Below are 17,800 nucleotides of genomic sequence, written 5' to 3' on the forward strand. Positions count from 1 at the left end.
GGCGCGCGCCAGATGAGTGTGTGTTCCTACTAGCTCTTGAACTAAGCACACATGAACTGACGACGACAATTTTCTCCCTCACACATACGTACACTCACGCAATACGGATGACACTGTCATTACGAATTTCATCGTCAGTTGCTATGATATTATGAACATGTCAAACTAGAATAGTAAAGAAAATAAAGTGTAAAAACTGAAAGGCAAAACAAAACGTTACTCACAACAAAACTGTGTGCAAAAGCGGCCATGACTGACCATTCTTTCGAGAAAAAAAGTTTCTTAGTTCAGTCATATGCTTTCAGTTACTCCTTCCGTCCATGCATAGCTTTTATGGAAATGGTGGGGGTAAAGCGGAAAAAAAAAGAGGAAGAGTCACACTTCCTTTTCCATTTTCGAATGTAAACCATATCGCGTTTAAATCAAAATGAGTATCTATCCAAATAAGAATAACAATTTTATCTATAAACAATATCATTTCGTTGAAACTTAACAACAACAAAAAAACTATTAATGATAATTTTTTTTATTTACTATACGTCATGTTGTGTCCTATTCCATGTAGACATATGAAACACATTCTCGAGCTTTCTGAGTGAGAATGTGTATTCTTGACGCTTCAAAACAATGGTGCAGGTGCCCGATTTTGCGAGACGGACAAAATGAAGTGGCAGGGCTGCGTTGACACATGCCCCAAATCCAATTAGGGTACTAACTACATGTGTCCAAGACTTCCCTCCGTTCACGGACATGTCTGCTTCTCTCTCTGTTTTGGTCCTGCGTGCCTTCCGTTTATAGTTTCCAGAACAATTAGCTGTTCGTGTCAAAACACATACAACAACAGAACATATATTCTTTTCTGCAGTTTTAAGTTTACATTTCTTCTTTTGAGTAGAAATTTTATGAAGACCAGTGCACTAAAACAAAAAGTGAAGTGCTCTCTGTCTCTTTGTTTTATTTAGAAAACTATATAGCTTAGTAAATTAGAAAATTGACAGCGACGAACAGAATTTTCGATTAGCTATTATTCTAAAATAATCTCATTTCTACAAAAAATGTCGTACAAAAAACTGTAAATCATTTTTCTCTAATAAATGCATATATTGTTGAAATATTCTTTCTGCCTACACACACACGCGAAAAATAAATTTAATGAAATTAAAATGAAATTTAATGAAATTTGCATGTCAAAATACGGTACCTTAAAACGTGAATTTATTTATATTTAATTTCTACTTTAAGAAAGTAATTCTGCCATATTTTCACTTATGAAAATTATTAGATAAACGAAAAGTAGTTTTAATTTTTGAGAAATGATGATAGGTCGTTAGGTCATGGAGCATGTGCAGCAGAAAGCGTTCAAGTCAAAATGGCGGCTGAGACGAAAAGCTCTGGTGACGCGAGGTGAGATATAATTGTTTCGTGTCGATTTGTTTGTTGAGATTATCATGTGATAGCCACGACATTCGAGATATAACGATGGGTATAAGAGCTTAATTTTTTTAAGAAACTGTATCATAATCGAACAGCAAAAGCGCCTCGGTACCCCAATGTCGTTTCGGGAATGTTCGAAATGATTTTGACGCAGCGAGTCACCATTTTTTATTTTAAATATAATTCTTCTCAGAGCTTTTTTAAAATTTAAGTTTAACATGCTGTTGAAGTTCTATACTATTAGTCATATCATAAATTTTATGGTATAAAATAAGAACTGACTTTGTCAGAAATCGCAACGTCGGTTACTGTTTTAAGTTGCTATGTACACCCTCTGCTGCAATGATAGCGTGAGTCGCAGGAACACGTGGTTTTAGTTTCTAGGCAGGCGAAATCATTGTTAATCCAAACATTTTATTACAGTTAGTCTCTGTTATTGCTTATAATCAGAAAATAAAAGTCATTATGAGTTGTTAAGCAATCCTATTATTTTAAAGAACTAGTATCACCATCAAAACCTTTAGAGTCTGATGAAACGGATATGTTGAAAAGTACTACTTTTTTTAATACGGCAATTGTGCGACTGCATTTTTAAGAGTTGGTTACATATTTCTATATGATATTTTAGTCAAAGTTTTCTTCCAGTAAGACAATATATATTTCTGATAATTGCAAGTCATGTACCTAAGTTCTGCACTATGAGTGTGTTGTAAAGGAAGTACATTGGTTTGTTTCATGTGACATAATATGTGGATAGGTCAGTTGCTGTTACTGAAAATTTACTTCGGAAAATGTACTGTCTTACTAATATAGTCAAGATTGGATGACATGTTAGGATTACATGCTTGGATGCCAAAGTGACAAAGAGATATGGCTTATCTCACCCCTACTACTTTCGCTTCTCTGGTACAGAGTATCAAGAGCATCTTAGAGTTGATGAGTGACGTGCCAAATTGACCAAACGAACACTCAGTGGGCTGTTACCAGTCTAGTGGTTAAAAAGACATCGCTACTTTCATTAAAATTTAATTTTACCGACACTGCCTAAATACTGTATTTTATTCAGAGTCTGTAGTTGTAGATCAAACAATAGATCCGGTACAAGAATACAAAGGTAAAGACAGATACAATTAAACCAGAATAATTATCTTGTACAGCCAAGTCAGTTATCATTAAAATAATCACAAACTGGCAAAAATACTCCAGTGAGCAGTAATTTCATATGCTGAAGCTAAAAAAGTAATGGCAGATAGCATTGCCTTGAAGAATAATACTCTGCGATTCCTGTGGCTGGATACCAAATAAACACCTAGCTTTGGTTTCTGCCAAACTAAAGCTCATTCACTATAGAAGGGTTTAAAAACTGTCAGACTCAGGGCCATTCTTATCCAACCTTTACAACTATACACACATTACCATTTACTACCCAAATATGGTATAAATGTTTGTGAGGAAAGTACAGTATATACATCATACTTGCATTTTTAACAAGTTTATGGTGTGTGTATGTGGGGTTTTTTTTTTTTTTGTTTTTGTTTTGGTTTTTTTTAACATGCAGTATCTGGTACTTGTTGAGAGTGCCAGTCTAGCACACTGCATCTATCTGTAGTTACTGAGAAGTGGTAAAATTAACTATCCAGCTATGAGTTCAATCTACTTAAATGTTTAAATGAGAATGGTTATGACCCTCACAGATTACATGCAGGGTGAAACAATTCATTTCTTCCAAGAAAGAAACACCCACTGAATAGGATAATCAGAGTCAGTTCCAGTATTATGGAAAATAGATCTAAAGAAAGATCAATACAGTCCAAGTCTGACAACAAAGCCGTATATAGTACTATGTATTCAAGCATGAGAAGGTATGCTCTGGAAAAGTATTTATTTAAAAAAAATGTGGTTGTAATGTGTGTGATTACATTTATGACTAATGGCATGTAAAATTTCACTGTAATACTATTGTACTGTAACTCACCTTTTTAAGATGTTCTTCCTGTATCTCGTCTTTCTTGGGTTTTTTGGTTGTTTTTTTGCAGCACTCCTCTTCCTCCTCCTCTTGAATGGGCACAGAGGAAAGATCGAGTATGGATTACAGTAAAGCTTGAGAACTGTAAAAATCCCATTTACGAACTGAAAGAAAACACATTCTACTTCAAGTAAGTTGAAGATTTTCTATAGATTACACCAACAGTGGATCTGTAAAATGACTGTCATATGTATTACAAGCATTTATAACTGAGTTTAAGCGTACAAAATTTAGGATTCAGAAAATATAGTACATTCAGTGCCATCTCTTTATAATGGTTACATGTAGTAGGGGTCCCCCCCCCCCTCCTATATTCTCTCCCAACCTCCTTACATCCAAGGAAAAGCAATACACAGTTTTTAGCATTGCAGACATGCCAATGTGTCCTGGTCTTCTATGCAGTGTTTTCAGCTTGAGTGACTGCTCAGAGTTGTACGCTTTTAAAACCAGTAAGATTCATCAGAACCTTTATCAGAGTCTAAAGCAAACAGGGTGATATGGTTTGCTTCCTACAGTTCACAGCCATTGAAAACACAGCAGTCCATAAAGCTTGAGCTTTTATATCTCTATCGACGTGAGAGTTTGCAGTGTCTGCTCTTCTTCTTTGTGTTCATCATGAAACCAGAAACACTTTCAACCAGGGTCCTCATTCTAATACATGGAAAATTTGTCAGCAAGCAGTTTAGAGAAGGATGTCTGTGCTGACACATTATCTCCCTACCCTGAAAAGAAAAGCCCGGGAAAGTGATACACTGGTCAGATTACTGTCGGTCATTTTTTTTCTAGATATACACACACATCCACTGAAAATTATGATACACTAAGCTGTGTTCACGAACACACAATACACTGTATTTAAGTAAGAAATTAAAATATATTTGACATATAAAAGACAATGGGAAACCGACTTATGTTGCTGCTTAGTGATAGAAAGTGACAACAAAAGATCAAGCATAGCATTTTTAATAAAGCATTGCATTTTTTTACCAGATTTGACTGGTGTCTTTAAATTTACTACAGAAGGAACCCTCAAGTTAGTTATATTAGTGTCATGTCATGTCCTTTTTCTATCACTTTGTCTGAAATGGAAAGAAGGGTATGTTTAGGAAATAATTTGGTAATTTAGCAAGTATTTTATTTCACAAAGTTTACTTCTTCAGGGGAAAAGGTGGCACAGACAACGCAGACCATGAAGTTTCAGTAGAATTATTTGGAGAAATAGATCCAGCGGTAAGTTAAATGCTGTGATGCAACATGTTTTTAATGCATGCTGAACCTATTTAGATGTATGTGAAGTAATATTTATGTTTTGGTTTTAATCATCCTAGGCTAAATTTTTCCCTTTGCTGTGGACTGGTATTTGTTTCTAGTAAGAAGATTTTAAAAAAATCAAAAACATGTTGCGCTCTAAAGACTACATTTGTACCACTAACACCTTTCATGCTACATCGCTTAAAGAGCCATTTTATAGAAAATAATAATACCATAGGCTCATTTTCAAAAACCACTGGGCAAAGAATTTGGACTGACATTGTGTGCAGCCATTTGCATGCACTTTACACTCTAGCATGGTTGAACAAATGCAGCTACCTAAAAGGGTCTTTTGTTGAAATTGCAAGAGAATGGAGCATTATACTGTTGCTTTTAGTTTTTATCTTCCTGTCTCCCACTGGTCAATCAACACTTCAAATAGGCACATTACCTTGCACTGCTGTAGACGCAGTTCATTCTGTGAATAAATCATGCAGGGCAGCCAGAGAGCAAAGAGTTAAAGTAATTGAGTCTTAATAAAATGAACCACAAAGAAGTGCGTAAAGAAAGTGTGGCGGATTGCTCTGATCTTAAGTGGTTCTTAACAAGCACACTGGCAACTTTGTCACTAAAGTTGTTGCTGTATTTTTTAAGGGTGACAATTGAAGACCACAATGGAATCTTATTGCTTGTCTAGTAAATAACTGATAGTTGATGCCATAACATTCGAGTGACATTTTCCCCATGCTTTAGTAGGATTACTGATGCTGCAATTTACATTGTATATATATTATGCCAGTATCTGTTGAGAAAAACCATGAAACATTCAGTATTGTGTTAAAATGTAAGGTATATTAGTCAGTATATTTATATTCTGCAGAAGTCCACTTGTTCACGTGGAGACAGGCAAATGATTTACACACTCATCAAGAAAGACCCGAGTGCATCATTTTGGCCAAGGCTTACAAAAGAATCTAAAAAGGTATTTTCAAGAAATTTAGCGATGGCCTTAAGTAAGTTTAAGTCTTTCAAGTAATCATCCTTGTCTTACTAGATTAACTAGTTTTTTTTCTGAGTTTCATATATAGAAAACCACTAGCTAGTTCCTGGAACCAGTTCACATACAAAAAGTAGATTTGAAGTGCAAGATGTGTGTGTGCGCGCATGTGAAAATATGAATTTGTATAGGAAATGTGTTTCCCTTGTATGTGCTTTGTGTTCTAAATGATTGATAATTTTTGGTTTTGCTTTACTTTTTAGTTCCACTTCATAAGAACAGACTTCAGTAGGTGGAGAGATGAAGATGATTCAGATGTTGAAGACAAAGAGGATTTTAACATTGATGATGTATGTTTTCTTTTCTTCTATTTCATTTTTAAATAATCTGAGGTAAAATTGAATTTACATATTCCAGATGTGTTGTTTACCTGCATACACATGTCCGTGGATAAGTGTATAGCTTGGGCTTTTTTTATTGTTGGTTGGTTGTTTTTTTACAGACAAGCATTGGTAAAATACAGTATTTTCTGCATAATAAAGCAAGTAAAATGGACCGTTTAACAAGATGATCATTATATATTTTCACATTGATATGAAACAGTATCTTCGGGTTCTTACTCTTTTTCAGATGATGAACTCGATGGGTGGCCTTAATGGTGGGGGTGACTTCGGTGGAGATGAGGTGGGTAACAAACAAGGCTGCTTTGGAATGTTTAATGTACACATTTTCAAAGTGAGAAAGTTTAAAGGTTTTGTGGAATTTAATAAAATGACATGTAAACATGTGAGCCATTAGTTTTACAATAGGCTGTGGGGAATAACTAGACTAATAGCTCTCTTCATTCACTTGATCAGCCAGCTAAAATAGGCAATGAAAGAGGTGGGCGCAAATTTTAGTAATTCTGTTTTGCAGCTGTTTCGTTTAATTGCATGTTTACCTGCACTAACATTGACACTTTTATATATTGTAATGTCTCTCTTCCAGGATCGAGAAGACAGTGATGACGAAGGTAAGGACTGTTGCTAAATATTTCTGGGAGTTTCTCATTGTGCAGTAAATTGCTTCACAGTAGTTAGAGCTTTTGACTAGTAGTGGTCCTTTTTATCCGGAAAGAAATTGCAGAATATCGATGCAAAGTAACTGTTCATTGAGGAGTTTTGTTTTGTTTTAAGTATTTTTGGTGTGCATTTTACAGAAAGGAAGATTAAAGATTCATTGCATACTTGAGTGCAGAAATTTTGGTAGGAGGTTGATTTGCAGATGTTTTTCCTTCTCACAGACATCCCAGATCTTGAGTGATGAGTGTGTGACCATACTGAATCATTTTTAAAAAAGCCTACAGTTGACTGTCAGTGCAAAGGAGCTGGAGGGATCCAAGGACTTTTTTCCCCCCAAGAGTGCAGCAGCTAAACTCTTGATTGAGAGGACTGAAGCTGATGCTGAACATTAAACCCCCAGCAGTTTACCAGCTTAGCAATTTTTGTTCCACCTGCCCTAAAGGAGCTGCTTTTTTTTTTTTTTTTGTTCCAGTTAACATGTTTACACCAGAGTTCGTTTAAGTTCTTTTCCAGTCGTTATTGTCTGTGCTGATATGGACAGTGTGCTACCAGTGTCAGCTTACACACCTACAGGTCCTTTGGCAATTTGGTTAACAGCAGACTGGAGGAACTTAGTTTTTATGCTCCATTTATCAGTCACAGGTCTTTGTAAAGCATGTATTTCATCACCATAATTTGTCTTAAGTGTGGCAAAATCTGAGTGCTCAGTGAAATGAATGATGCAAAATAAACTGAAATTCTGTTTCATCTTAACATGACCTTTGTTGTGCTTTATCAGAGAGGAAGTAGGTAGGAAGGGAAGGTGCACTGTAGTACCTCTGTTAGGGTGATTGCAGATAAAAATCTTATGGTTAACCTGTAATTTAATTAAGCTGTTTTCATTTAATAATCATAATGTGTATTTGTACAATTTTATTTTGTACACGCAGTGTCTATTGGTTTATAACTTAATAAAACGATTTATACTACATGAGAATAGGATAAAAAATGGACGACTTATACAGAAAACTCGAAGAGGGCGTTATGATTTTACAGAGGGAAGTAGCCTATTAAGAGTGTAGTTAAAGATGGACAAGTGTTTGTGGTGAGTTATTAGGAGCATAACGGCATTTTTTTTTTTTTCTCATTGATTTGTGCTGGGAAAATGGGCTGCGTGTGAAAGTAGTGGAAGCCCACTTCATAATATTGTGCTCAATGTCATACTCAGCTTAAGTCTATAACATATAGCTGGATGTAAAAACCTGCAATAATGTGATAGCTCAGCAATACTGAAATTGGGTTAACTTCCAGCTACTGATATTCCTAACTTGAAACTGCTTTATATATTATCAAATACTGTAATGTAGTTAATTTCACAGGAAAAAGATATTGACAACACTGTGATATTTCGGGCCCACAAGGATTTGTAATGTATTTCCCTCAGTAAATTTTGTCAGTGCTACATTGATGTTTAGCAATGCCTAACAACTGAGATAATTGTGATGAGGATGGAAAAAAATAACCCAAAGAATAAATGAGGGAAATAAAGCAATGCATGAAAAGTGATGCTCAAATCATAGATTCTGCTAAGCTGCACATGACTACAGTTTATGTGAGGTAATAGCAAAGCATTTCCCTGCCAGCAGCATGTGCTTTCACAAAAACAATCAGCTTAATATGTCACACATTGACAGTACATGAAATGGCACCTACACAAAAAGACATCCACATAGGAGTAAAAAGAGAAAGTCGCTACATTAAAAGTATTCCTAGAAATGACTCAAAGCATCCAAGGTTTCTATTCTTATTTTAGTATGCTAAATGGGCTAAAGAAATAGAGTGGTGGTTGAACTATTTCAGTTGGAAAAGAGGCAAACGCAAACTGAAGAGATGACCGGGCAGATAAGGTATCAATAACTGGAGCAAAGTGGTCAATATGGGCGCAAAGTAGGCAACCAGTTCAGCGCACAAGGGAATGTAGGCAGCATGGTTTTGGGCTCTTTGAAGCTTGTTAAGAAGCCATGCAAAATGAGAATTGAAACAGTTCAGCCATGTACTACAATTGCAGACATAGGTGAAAAAAATGTAATAAAAGGTATATGGCAATCATTCCATTGTTCCTAAAACCATGGACCTTTTTTTCAAAAAGTATACTGACCTCATTTGGACTATCAAACTTCACACACTGAATGGATTTATAATCTTTAATCAGTTTGCACGTGTAAAGGAAAGCTTCCATATCACATTTTTTAGTCCAAAAATCCTTCCCGGTTCTCAAGTCCTTTGAAAGTGTCAGATGTTTTGATCAGTGAAGCCATGGACAACTAGGCATAAACTCCATTATTTAAGAAACTTTGCATTCTCTTTTCTAGTTTCATCAGTCAGCTGCTTCTTGTATGAGAAAATATCTCCCTGCCACTTGGTAATGGTCTGGTTTTCACACACCCAAATTTCATCAGTTACCTACAATTTATAAACAAAAAGTCACATCCTATATTCAACATTATCCTTGAGTGCTTATATCTAAAAAGCACATTCTGAAAATCCTTGATCATAGACTAATGAAAATGCATTCACATTACTACTTTAAAAGATAAATGTGGCAACAACAAAATTGTATATACTACAATCTCCCCAGCCTACCATCTTCATATTTTTGGATTATGTCTACATAAACCTTCCTTTTTTATACTTTTAATTGTGACACCCGCCTCCCAAAGACGGGAAAAAAGTATGTCCGTGCGCCCTCCTTAGATAGGGAGTTAATAATTTCATTAATACCAAAATGAGATATGAGAAACTTAAAAGAGAATTGACCGCCTTCACATTCTGCTTGTCAGTATGTCGTACCCACTAAGCCCCACAGTCTGAAAGCCGCAAACAAAAAATTTCAGCAAATTAACTTTTTAAACACCATTTTATATTCATTGCATAGTTGTAGATAAGACATAAATTTTGGCTTAAAGTTAAGCCTGTGAAAATTATAATGCACCTGTGATATAAGACGAAAGTCATGGGACACCAGAATCATGCCACCATCGAAGTCATTGATTGCATCTGCAAGTGCATCAATAGTCTCAATATCTAGATGATTAGTAGGTTCATCCAGAAGCAGCAGGTGAGGGCACTGCCAAGCCAGCCATGCAAATGTCACCCGACAACGCTGACCATCTGAGAGATTCCGAATAGGACAGATCTGCAACATGTATTTCCTTCTTAAAGTTAAAATGTGATCTATTCAAAGGATTAACTCTTTACTTTACTGGAAGTTTTGTGTGCTCTGCTGAGTTGTGTTTCAAATAACTGCTGATCAAATGCAAATCTATTGCAAAAGTAGACTTGGTTGTATACCAAACTAAAGAAAAATAAACAAAATATTAAAAAGAAACAGCCCAAGGAATCACAGAAATTGAAATATATTTAGTTTAATTATGAATGATAATTGTTAGTGTAGTCTACTAAATGTCAATGATCAACATTACAAAGAAACTTTTTTTTTTTAATGAGAATACATTTTAAATATAAAAATCTTAATGTATATTCAGTTCTCTTTAGAATACGGTACACAATTTTATTAAATTTTAATTACTTTTATCTAAGCTTTTAAATGTGTATACTGTTTTGCTGGCCTACCCTGCTTTATTTTGGGTGCATACAAGTTATCTTTCTAGGTGCAAAAAGATATAAAAAAAATTGCTTAAAGGTATGTAAAATGCAAAAAAACAAACAAACAGCAACATCGAAGGAAACAGAATACAACAGGTATCCTTATTTTAGAACATTATGTTGTCACCTGCTGTTGTCCTGTGAGACCATAGCGACCTATGATTTTGCGCATTTCTTCTCTCTCCTTTACATCCGGATAACATTTCATCATGTACTCCAGTGCTGAAAGACCAATGTCAAGCTGGTCTGCAAGGTGCTGTAGGTAACAACAAAATTTCCTGCTTGGTTGAAAAAGACTTGCAAGGTCTAGTCATTAAGCACTTTAAAACTTAACAGATTCTCATAATCCAAACCTTATTAAGGGATGTAGTTCTGTTGCTACATCTCTATAATTGTTTGTTGATATGTCTTGTCTGTGTTTAAAGGTGTGCTATTCAGCTCAAATGTACCTTTTGATGTTGCCTATTATTTGTGTACAGCACGAGTCAAGTTACGAAATGTGCTATATGAATCTGCTTTATTCTGTGGAAACTAACAAAAATAAAATTTAATTATTAGATAGATCCTGCATATACCCACCTCTCATTAATCAAATGTTCTCCCTTAATATTCAAAAATATTTAATAAATCATTTTATGTACCTCTTGGAATTGAAGGGCAGAATTGGACAAGATAAAATGAAGCGAAGATACACTAAAATGTGCCCTAATATTGCTTATTTTCAGATATCCAATCGCCCAGGTGTCCACTCAAAAAAAAAAAAGCGGGGGAGGGGCTAATGGAGTTTTTCTTAAAAAATAGGGGGATGTTAATCAGTTCATTCCTGTGGAACAAGTTAACAGATAAGTGGTGAACAGCATAGAAATTGTAAAACCATACCTGATGATATCGTCCAATCTTCAAATGAGAGTGCCTTCGTATCAATCCATCTGTGGGTATTAACTAAAAAAGGTAATATAAAAATTGAAAAGGCTGGTAAATATATATTTGGGTAAAAACATCCTAATGACATCCAGAAACAAAATGGGAAACTTTTATTAATTCTTTCTTTACAGTTACTATTCTTGGAAGTGAACTTTCTCCTCAACCAGTTCCCGTTTGTTTTGTGCACTATAATAGGAACAGGGTAGCATCAAAAAAAATCATGCTGTGCATAAATAAATAAGGGTACCTTTAGGAAGGTCTACTATAAAGTACTTCCCTTAGAAAACTGAAATGGTTAACCAGTCAGGTATATTTGTTATATTTGAAAACAGGCAACTTGTCAGTTAATCAAGAGCCAAAAAAGGCAATCGTTAGTTTCTCAATTTTATGTGGATTTGTACTCTGAAAATGGCGACAGTAAGTAATAGTTGAGATATTCTAATAAAATATTTGGTACTTTGTATATATATTGTGTAAATTTTTTTTAATCTTGTGACCCACTTTAATGACATGAGCTCTTGGTAGTTATGTTTCATTTGAGTACAAGAAAACAAAAACTATATTTCTTAAAAAACATACTATGTAAATGTGTAAACAATGCTGTCTAAAACGATGTCACTGATGGTTGTCTCTATATAAAAAGCACTGACACCAACCTCTCCACTTATAAGTTTAAGAAGTGTAGACTTTCCTGCACCATTAGGACCAACAAGAGCAATTCTTGTGTCCAAATCTATCCCAAAGTCAAGGTTTTTGTAAATATTGGGCTGCAAAAAAGAAGAAAATTTTTTCACCTCACTGTTTTCCACCATACTGCAAGATGGCTGGTACTGAAGCTTTTAATCCTAAATCAGGAATAACTGTGAATGCCAAATTCATTATTCCGAATGAAGGACATTTTTAAAGCTACATTTACCATACCAGCAATATTTATATAAAATGTAAATAAAACTTTTAAAAGGACATCTGTAAATAGCCAATCAGATTGCAAATGTGGAACATGATTAATATCTCAATGACTTTTACAGTTCTTTTTCTAAGCTTTTAATGTTGCTTCTACCTTAAATACTAAATCTACCAGGATACTTGAATACAATAGAATAATAGTGCTCAGTTTTTCCTTAAGAGGTTTGCTGTTGTTGTCGAATAAATTTCAATAAGACAACAGCAATCTTTATACATACAGTGAGAACAATGCATTATGCAAACACTTCCACAATATGGTGCTTAAGTACCTTAGTTTCATCATAGCGGAAGCTAACGTTCTGCACCATGATGACTGGTGGTGGGAGAGGACCACAACTTGGAAAGCAGAATGAGAGAGTCTGCCAAAAAAAAAAAATAATAATAATAAAAAGTAAATCATAATCATTAGAACCAAAAAAGGTACATATCAAATAAATTAAGGACAACAGCCAAGTTTGCAAAAGCAGATGAGAAACAGGGTAGTACCTTATCCGCTGTAACCTTTTCTGTGAGCCCAGCATCAACCATTTTTTTAAGAGTTTTCTCCTTGCTTTGGGCTTGGCGAGCAAGTTTGGCACTGCCATGGCCAAAGCGGGCTATGTAGTTCTGGAACATAAGAAAAACTAGGAAATTCTATATATTAAACTGTTTCCTCTTACAAACCTCACAATCGATCATGAAATATTAAGTTAAATCCTTTGTATTTGTAATCTGGTGAAAATATCAAAAAATATTTTGCTTCATTTCCTGCCTCTCTGACACTTTCTAATACCCTTCCGATGCATAGCACTTGAGGTCGGTAGAAAGTTATGCTGCAGGAGTCAGCGTAAAAGAAAAATTCGCTTCAAGAGTTTTGAACATCATGCCAGACTACCAACACTTTCCAAAAATAATGGACAGTGGGAATCTTGGCATTATAACTCGGCCTTTTTTGTCATCATTCTCCTGCTCTCCACAAAAGTATTCATTACTTTGACGACAATCACATCAATCTGGATAAAACAAATCCAGAGATGGTACCCTCTCACTTTAAATTAAAAAAATAAAAAAACAAAAACAAAAACTGTGCTTAGGCTAACCTTCATGTGAGCAATCTGATCCTATTCCCATTTTCTAATACCCTTCCGATGCACAGCACTTGAGGTCGGTAGAAAGTTATGCTGCAGGAGTCAGCGTAAAAGAAAAATTCGCTTCAAGAGTTTTGAACATCATGCCAGACTACCAACACTTTCCAAAAGTAATGGACAGTGGGAATCTTGGCATTATAACTCGGCCTTTTTTGTCATCACTCTCCTGCTCTCCACAGAAGTATTCATTAGTTTTACAACAATCACATCAATCTGGATAAAACAAATCCAGAGACAGTACCCTCTCATTTTAAATTAAAAAAAAAAAACAACAGTGCTTAGGCCAACCTTCATGTGAGCAATCTGATCCTGTTCCCACTTGTACCGCTTCATCTGATTTTCTTCCAGCTCTATACGGGTCTGCACATAGCTGTCAAAGTTACCCTGCCAGAAATTAAAAGGTAGATAAGTAGGGAGAAAGTAAAAAACCTGGTCACCTGTCATTGAGAACTTTATCATTCACATTATCTCCCCTTTCCACTTCTGAAGATTTACTTACGCCATATAGCTTGAGACCTTTCAGGTGCATGTGAATGATGTTTGTGCACACACCATTCAAGAAATCTTGGGAGTGAGATATTACTACGAGAATCCGGGGGTAACTGCAATTAACAAAAACAAATTCACATTTATTTTTAAGCATCAACATAAATTTGTCACCCCTACAGATGACTAACAACTCCTACTTGTTACAACATGAATGAAAATGTAGCCTTAAAAATGATTTGGCTACAACAAGTTTAAAAAAAAAAAGTTATGTACTTTTTCAGTTCCTCCTCCAGCCAAACACAAGCATTGAGGTCAAGATGGTTTGTTGGTTCATCCAGAAGTAGTAAAGAGGGTCGTACATATAATGCCCGAGCTAATGCTATGCGCATCCTCCATCCTCCAGAAAAGTTTTTCACCTGTCCAATTTGAAAAACAATGCAAAATACTAAGGTAAACATGTCATAAAAGAATGTTCTTTTACCAAGATTAAGAACAGGTAGCTTAACCTCTCACAGACACTTTTATTATTAACTTTACATTAGAAACCTTTGTTATGTCTCACCTTTGTGTTCTGCATTTCCTTTGTGAAGCCAAGACCATGGAGAATATATGCAGCCTTGGCTTTGGCCTTTGATGCATCCAGTTCATCCAGACGCGCATACACTGCCATCAACCTTTCTTGAGATTCTGTGATGGGATTTAGTAATCATAAAAGCATCCTCCTAACTGTACATTCATTACACTTGTTATACAGAACGTCAGTTGTAAGGAATGAAAAATATGTTAATTATTACTAGGCTTGTAATCTTGAAGAAGAAACAAGCACCACCACCTTCTCCTATTGACTCACCAACATCATCTTTATGACCAAGATCCTCTGCTTCCTTTTCCAGACGTAGGCGCTCTTTGTCTACTTCTATAACAGCTTCCAAAGCTGTCTTATCACTGGGTGGCATTTCCCGTCGCAAAAGGAAAATATCAATGTGGTCAGGGATAGGCACCTCCCTGTTATGCAGTGCTGCCAGCAACGAAGACTTGCCTGAAATGACCATACATATACTAACTGCAGACTTGACTTGCTTGAAAAAGTACCAAAACAATGCAGACATAAAGCAACATCAAAATATCAGAACTATTATTATACTGACTGCACCAGAAAATATTTCAAGCTAAAGCTAAACCTTCATTCTTCACAAGAAATCCATACAGACAAAAGCCACCTGATTATCAACAGAAAGTGAGAAATTGGCTGAGATCTTATAACATTAGAAAGGAAAATTAAATCAACTGAGTGGAGTGCTTAATATCTCTACCAGCAAAAAAACCTTACCACATCCATTCAGCCCAATAAGACCATAACGCCGCCCTACATTCAGTTCTAGCATGGCATCCACAAGAAGCTCAACACCATGAAAAAGGAGAGAAAGGTTATCGATGTGGAGGTCACGGCTGTCTGGGTGGGAGGACAGCACACCTGTTACTGACCGATTCTGTGCTGTCAGGTCCACATCCTCCAATTTGACACAAAGTGCATCAACTCCATTGCTTGCACCTTTTAACATAATAATACAAATTTATTGGATTTATTAACTAATCTGGAAAACAAAAAAATGAAAAAAATCAGTGTTTTACCTCTACCATTTGATTCAGCTTTAAACAAGGAACACATTGTAGAGTCATACATTTTTTTTTTTAATCTTATAGGGTGATCTACCAAATCTAACTAAATTCTAATATAAAATAATTGTAAATTTCAAAAATTAATTTTTATAGCAAGCTTAATTACACATTTTTAGACACAGATGTAGCAATTATCAGTGGCCAAACAAATCAACTCAGAACCACACATTGACTTAGACATTTCAACCTCAACCCCTGCAAGACTAAATGACCTATACCAAAATATGAATCAACCACTGGTGACAGAAATTGCTATTTACATCAAACATAATATAGGTAAGCATTTGTGTAGTTTAAGCACTGTAAACAATCAAAAATTGCCATACAATTACATAAAGCTCAGCTGCCACTTTACTAAACAAAAACAGCTGTTGGAGACAAGACAGATCCACAGAAGAAATGCCCATATCCTTGATAACTTAATTTTCCCTATTACTACTCATTTTATTGAGTTTCTATCTCCCACTTTTCTGAGTCAAGCTTAATAATGAAATAATTCAGTTGCTGCACTTTTCATGTAAAGTCATTCTGGGCAACAATAGAGAGAAAGATAAAGAGTGGGGGTCTGACACTTTAAGTCAAAAAGAGATAATGTGATGTTCCTAAGATAGATCCTATCTCTCAACTGCAGAACACATCAAATGGTTTCTGGGTGGAGAACAAGTGGAAAAAGATGCCTGCTTGTTGTGAGGGGAGATAAAAGATAGCCCCAGACGACTCTCTTGCCTGCTACTCTCTCACTGGTATTGTCTCAAATAGCAATACTACAAAAATTTTACCTTAATATATAGCAAAATTTCTTTTGGGACCATCAGCAACATCTTAGAAGAAAAAATATAAGCATCAACAATATATTTTTTGCATAACAACAAGCACACACAAACACTGACCATCCCGGAGACAAAAAGGTTCCTGTCAAGTTTGGTGAAGATCAATGTTTGTAGATTTGCATTAGGTCTGACTTAAAGACAAAGAGACACAAATCCACACATACAAACTGCCAAGAGTCTGCTTCATTTATAAGACTGTTTATTACCAACTGTGACTCTAGAAATCAACTTAACACCAAACAGACACTAAAGCCAGAATACAGACTGACAGTGTGAGCTGAAGCACATCCTACTACAGTACTATATTGACACATTTGTCTTCCATATGAACTTCAAAAGAACCTAGATGTTTTGAACACCAGTGACTTCTATAACTAGTTATTGATTCATTTATTAGAATGGGTTGATTGGTCTTTTTGGTATGGGTCAATTTGGTCTTGTAGGAGTCAATGTCTTTGAGTTCAGGTTGAAAAGTCTAAATCAATGTTAATTTGAGTCAATTTGTCTGCTGCCCCAATTATCATCTAAATATTCCTTGCAGTCCTGCTTCAAAAACAAATGCATTCAGATATAAAATATAAGCAGTGTTTGATGCTGTAAGTTCTTAATACAAGAATGTCTGTGCTCCCTACCTGCTACTCCATTAGTCTGATCATATCCATTTTCTGAAGAGTGATTTTCATCTGGTTCTCCATCACCTGTTTTCGGTGGCTTTTTCTGATCGCGTTTCTTTAGTGCCTCTTTTTTCTTGGCGTCCCTCTTCTTTTTAGCGTCAGATGGCATAATCACGATATTTCTGAAATTTTAATTCCTTCAAATTTCAGAAATTAGTTTACTGCTTTATAACGACTTATCATAATTATGTCCTTTCTTAATTCGGTGATTAATATAGCATAGCTGAAATCAAATGAAAATTTCAATTAATTTAAATACTTTAATATATTTCTAAATACTTTTTTTTATTTCATCATGTCCATCAGATACAAAACTTTTTTTAGATTTACATCTTCACCCCCCCCTCTCTCTCTCTAGTTCTTGGAACAAATGATGTATTTATGACATTTTATTATTAATATTACTGTCTCAGATCATTAGTCCGTTCATTGTTGGCGCTTTTCCAAAGCCATGATCTGTCTCACCGTCTATATTCTTCCCTGAATGGAACCCAAACGAAATATGATATCGAATAAGATAAAGGCAAAAAGGCGAAAAGACAAACACAGTTTCTTACGATATGCGACAGCTGGACAGACGTTTCTTTCACAATTATTTTCAGCCAAATTTTCCTTCTCTGACGTTAGGCTACCGCATGCTCAAATATGCCTTTTCCGGATGTGATGAATGCTAATGACGCATTATATTTGTAATTA

The 17,800-nt window shown here is 35.4% G+C and overlaps 2 protein-coding genes across 4 annotated transcripts; one reads left to right on the plus strand and one right to left on the minus strand.

The window, feature by feature from the left end:
* Nucleotides 1-673: 673 nt before the first annotated feature.
* Nucleotides 674-7,522, plus strand: LOC112564093 (prostaglandin E synthase 3-like). 3 transcript variants are annotated; one of them, XM_025238687.1, is made up of 9 exons: nucleotides 674-708; nucleotides 1,324-1,404; nucleotides 3,471-3,590; nucleotides 4,621-4,690; nucleotides 5,592-5,693; nucleotides 5,972-6,058; nucleotides 6,339-6,392; nucleotides 6,696-6,720; nucleotides 6,991-7,522. In XM_025238687.1, the coding sequence occupies exons 1-9, from the start codon at nucleotides 689-691 to the stop codon at nucleotides 7,008-7,010; spliced, it is 579 nt and encodes a 192-aa protein (XP_025094472.1). In that variant the 5' UTR covers nucleotides 674-688; the 3' UTR covers nucleotides 7,011-7,522. The 3 variants fall into 3 exon arrangements, with proteins under 3 accessions (XP_025094472.1, XP_025094474.1, XP_025094473.1); XM_025238689.1 differs by lacking the exons at nucleotides 674-708; nucleotides 1,324-1,404 and adding an exon at nucleotides 1,761-1,784; XM_025238688.1 differs by lacking the exons at nucleotides 674-708; nucleotides 1,324-1,404 and adding an exon at nucleotides 3,274-3,296.
* Nucleotides 7,523-8,938: 1,416 nt separating this feature from the next.
* LOC112564091 (ATP-binding cassette sub-family F member 2-like) lies at nucleotides 8,939-17,790 on the minus strand. Its single transcript, XM_025238686.1, has 15 exons — nucleotides 17,662-17,790; nucleotides 17,063-17,226; nucleotides 15,251-15,472; nucleotides 14,771-14,959; nucleotides 14,483-14,607; nucleotides 14,194-14,336; nucleotides 13,931-14,033; nucleotides 13,720-13,815; nucleotides 12,791-12,910; nucleotides 12,574-12,663; nucleotides 11,995-12,105; nucleotides 11,294-11,356; nucleotides 10,542-10,670; nucleotides 9,741-9,944; nucleotides 8,939-9,211 (listed from the first exon to the last, which is right to left on the minus strand). The coding sequence occupies exons 2-15, from the start codon at nucleotides 17,211-17,213 to the stop codon at nucleotides 9,089-9,091; spliced, it is 1,869 nt and encodes a 622-aa protein (XP_025094471.1). The 5' UTR covers nucleotides 17,214-17,226; nucleotides 17,662-17,790; the 3' UTR covers nucleotides 8,939-9,088.
* Nucleotides 17,791-17,800: the final 10 nt, after the last annotated feature.

The sequence above is a fragment of the Pomacea canaliculata genome, linkage group LG5 (genome assembly GCF_003073045.1).
Source record: "Pomacea canaliculata isolate SZHN2017 linkage group LG5, ASM307304v1, whole genome shotgun sequence".
In the NCBI taxonomy this organism is placed as follows: Eukaryota; Metazoa; Mollusca; class Gastropoda; order Architaenioglossa; family Ampullariidae; genus Pomacea; species Pomacea canaliculata.

Bases quoted from the DNA above. Each gene is read 5' to 3' on its own strand.
- LOC112564093 (XM_025238687.1), top strand. From the start codon at position 689: ATGCCCCAAATCCAATTAGG. The intron at 4,691-5,591 runs GTAAGTTAAATG...TATATTCTGCAG, and splicing joins TTGGAGAAATAGATCCAGCG to AAGTCCACTTGTTCACGTGG. The intron at 6,393-6,695 runs GTGGGTAACAAA...TCTCTCTTCCAG, and splicing joins GTGACTTCGGTGGAGATGAG to GATCGAGAAGACAGTGATGA.
- LOC112564091 (XM_025238686.1), bottom strand. From the start codon at position 17,213: ATGCCATCTGACGCTAAAAAGAAGAGGGACGCCAAGAAAAAAGAGGCA. The intron at 12,911-13,719 runs GTTGGCCTAAGC...CTTATGTTCCAG, and splicing joins ATCAGATTGCTCACATGAAG to AACTACATAGCCCGCTTTGG. The intron at 9,945-10,541 runs GTGACAACATAA...TACATGTTGCAG, and splicing joins GTCTCACAGGACAACAGCAG to ATCTGTCCTATTCGGAATCT.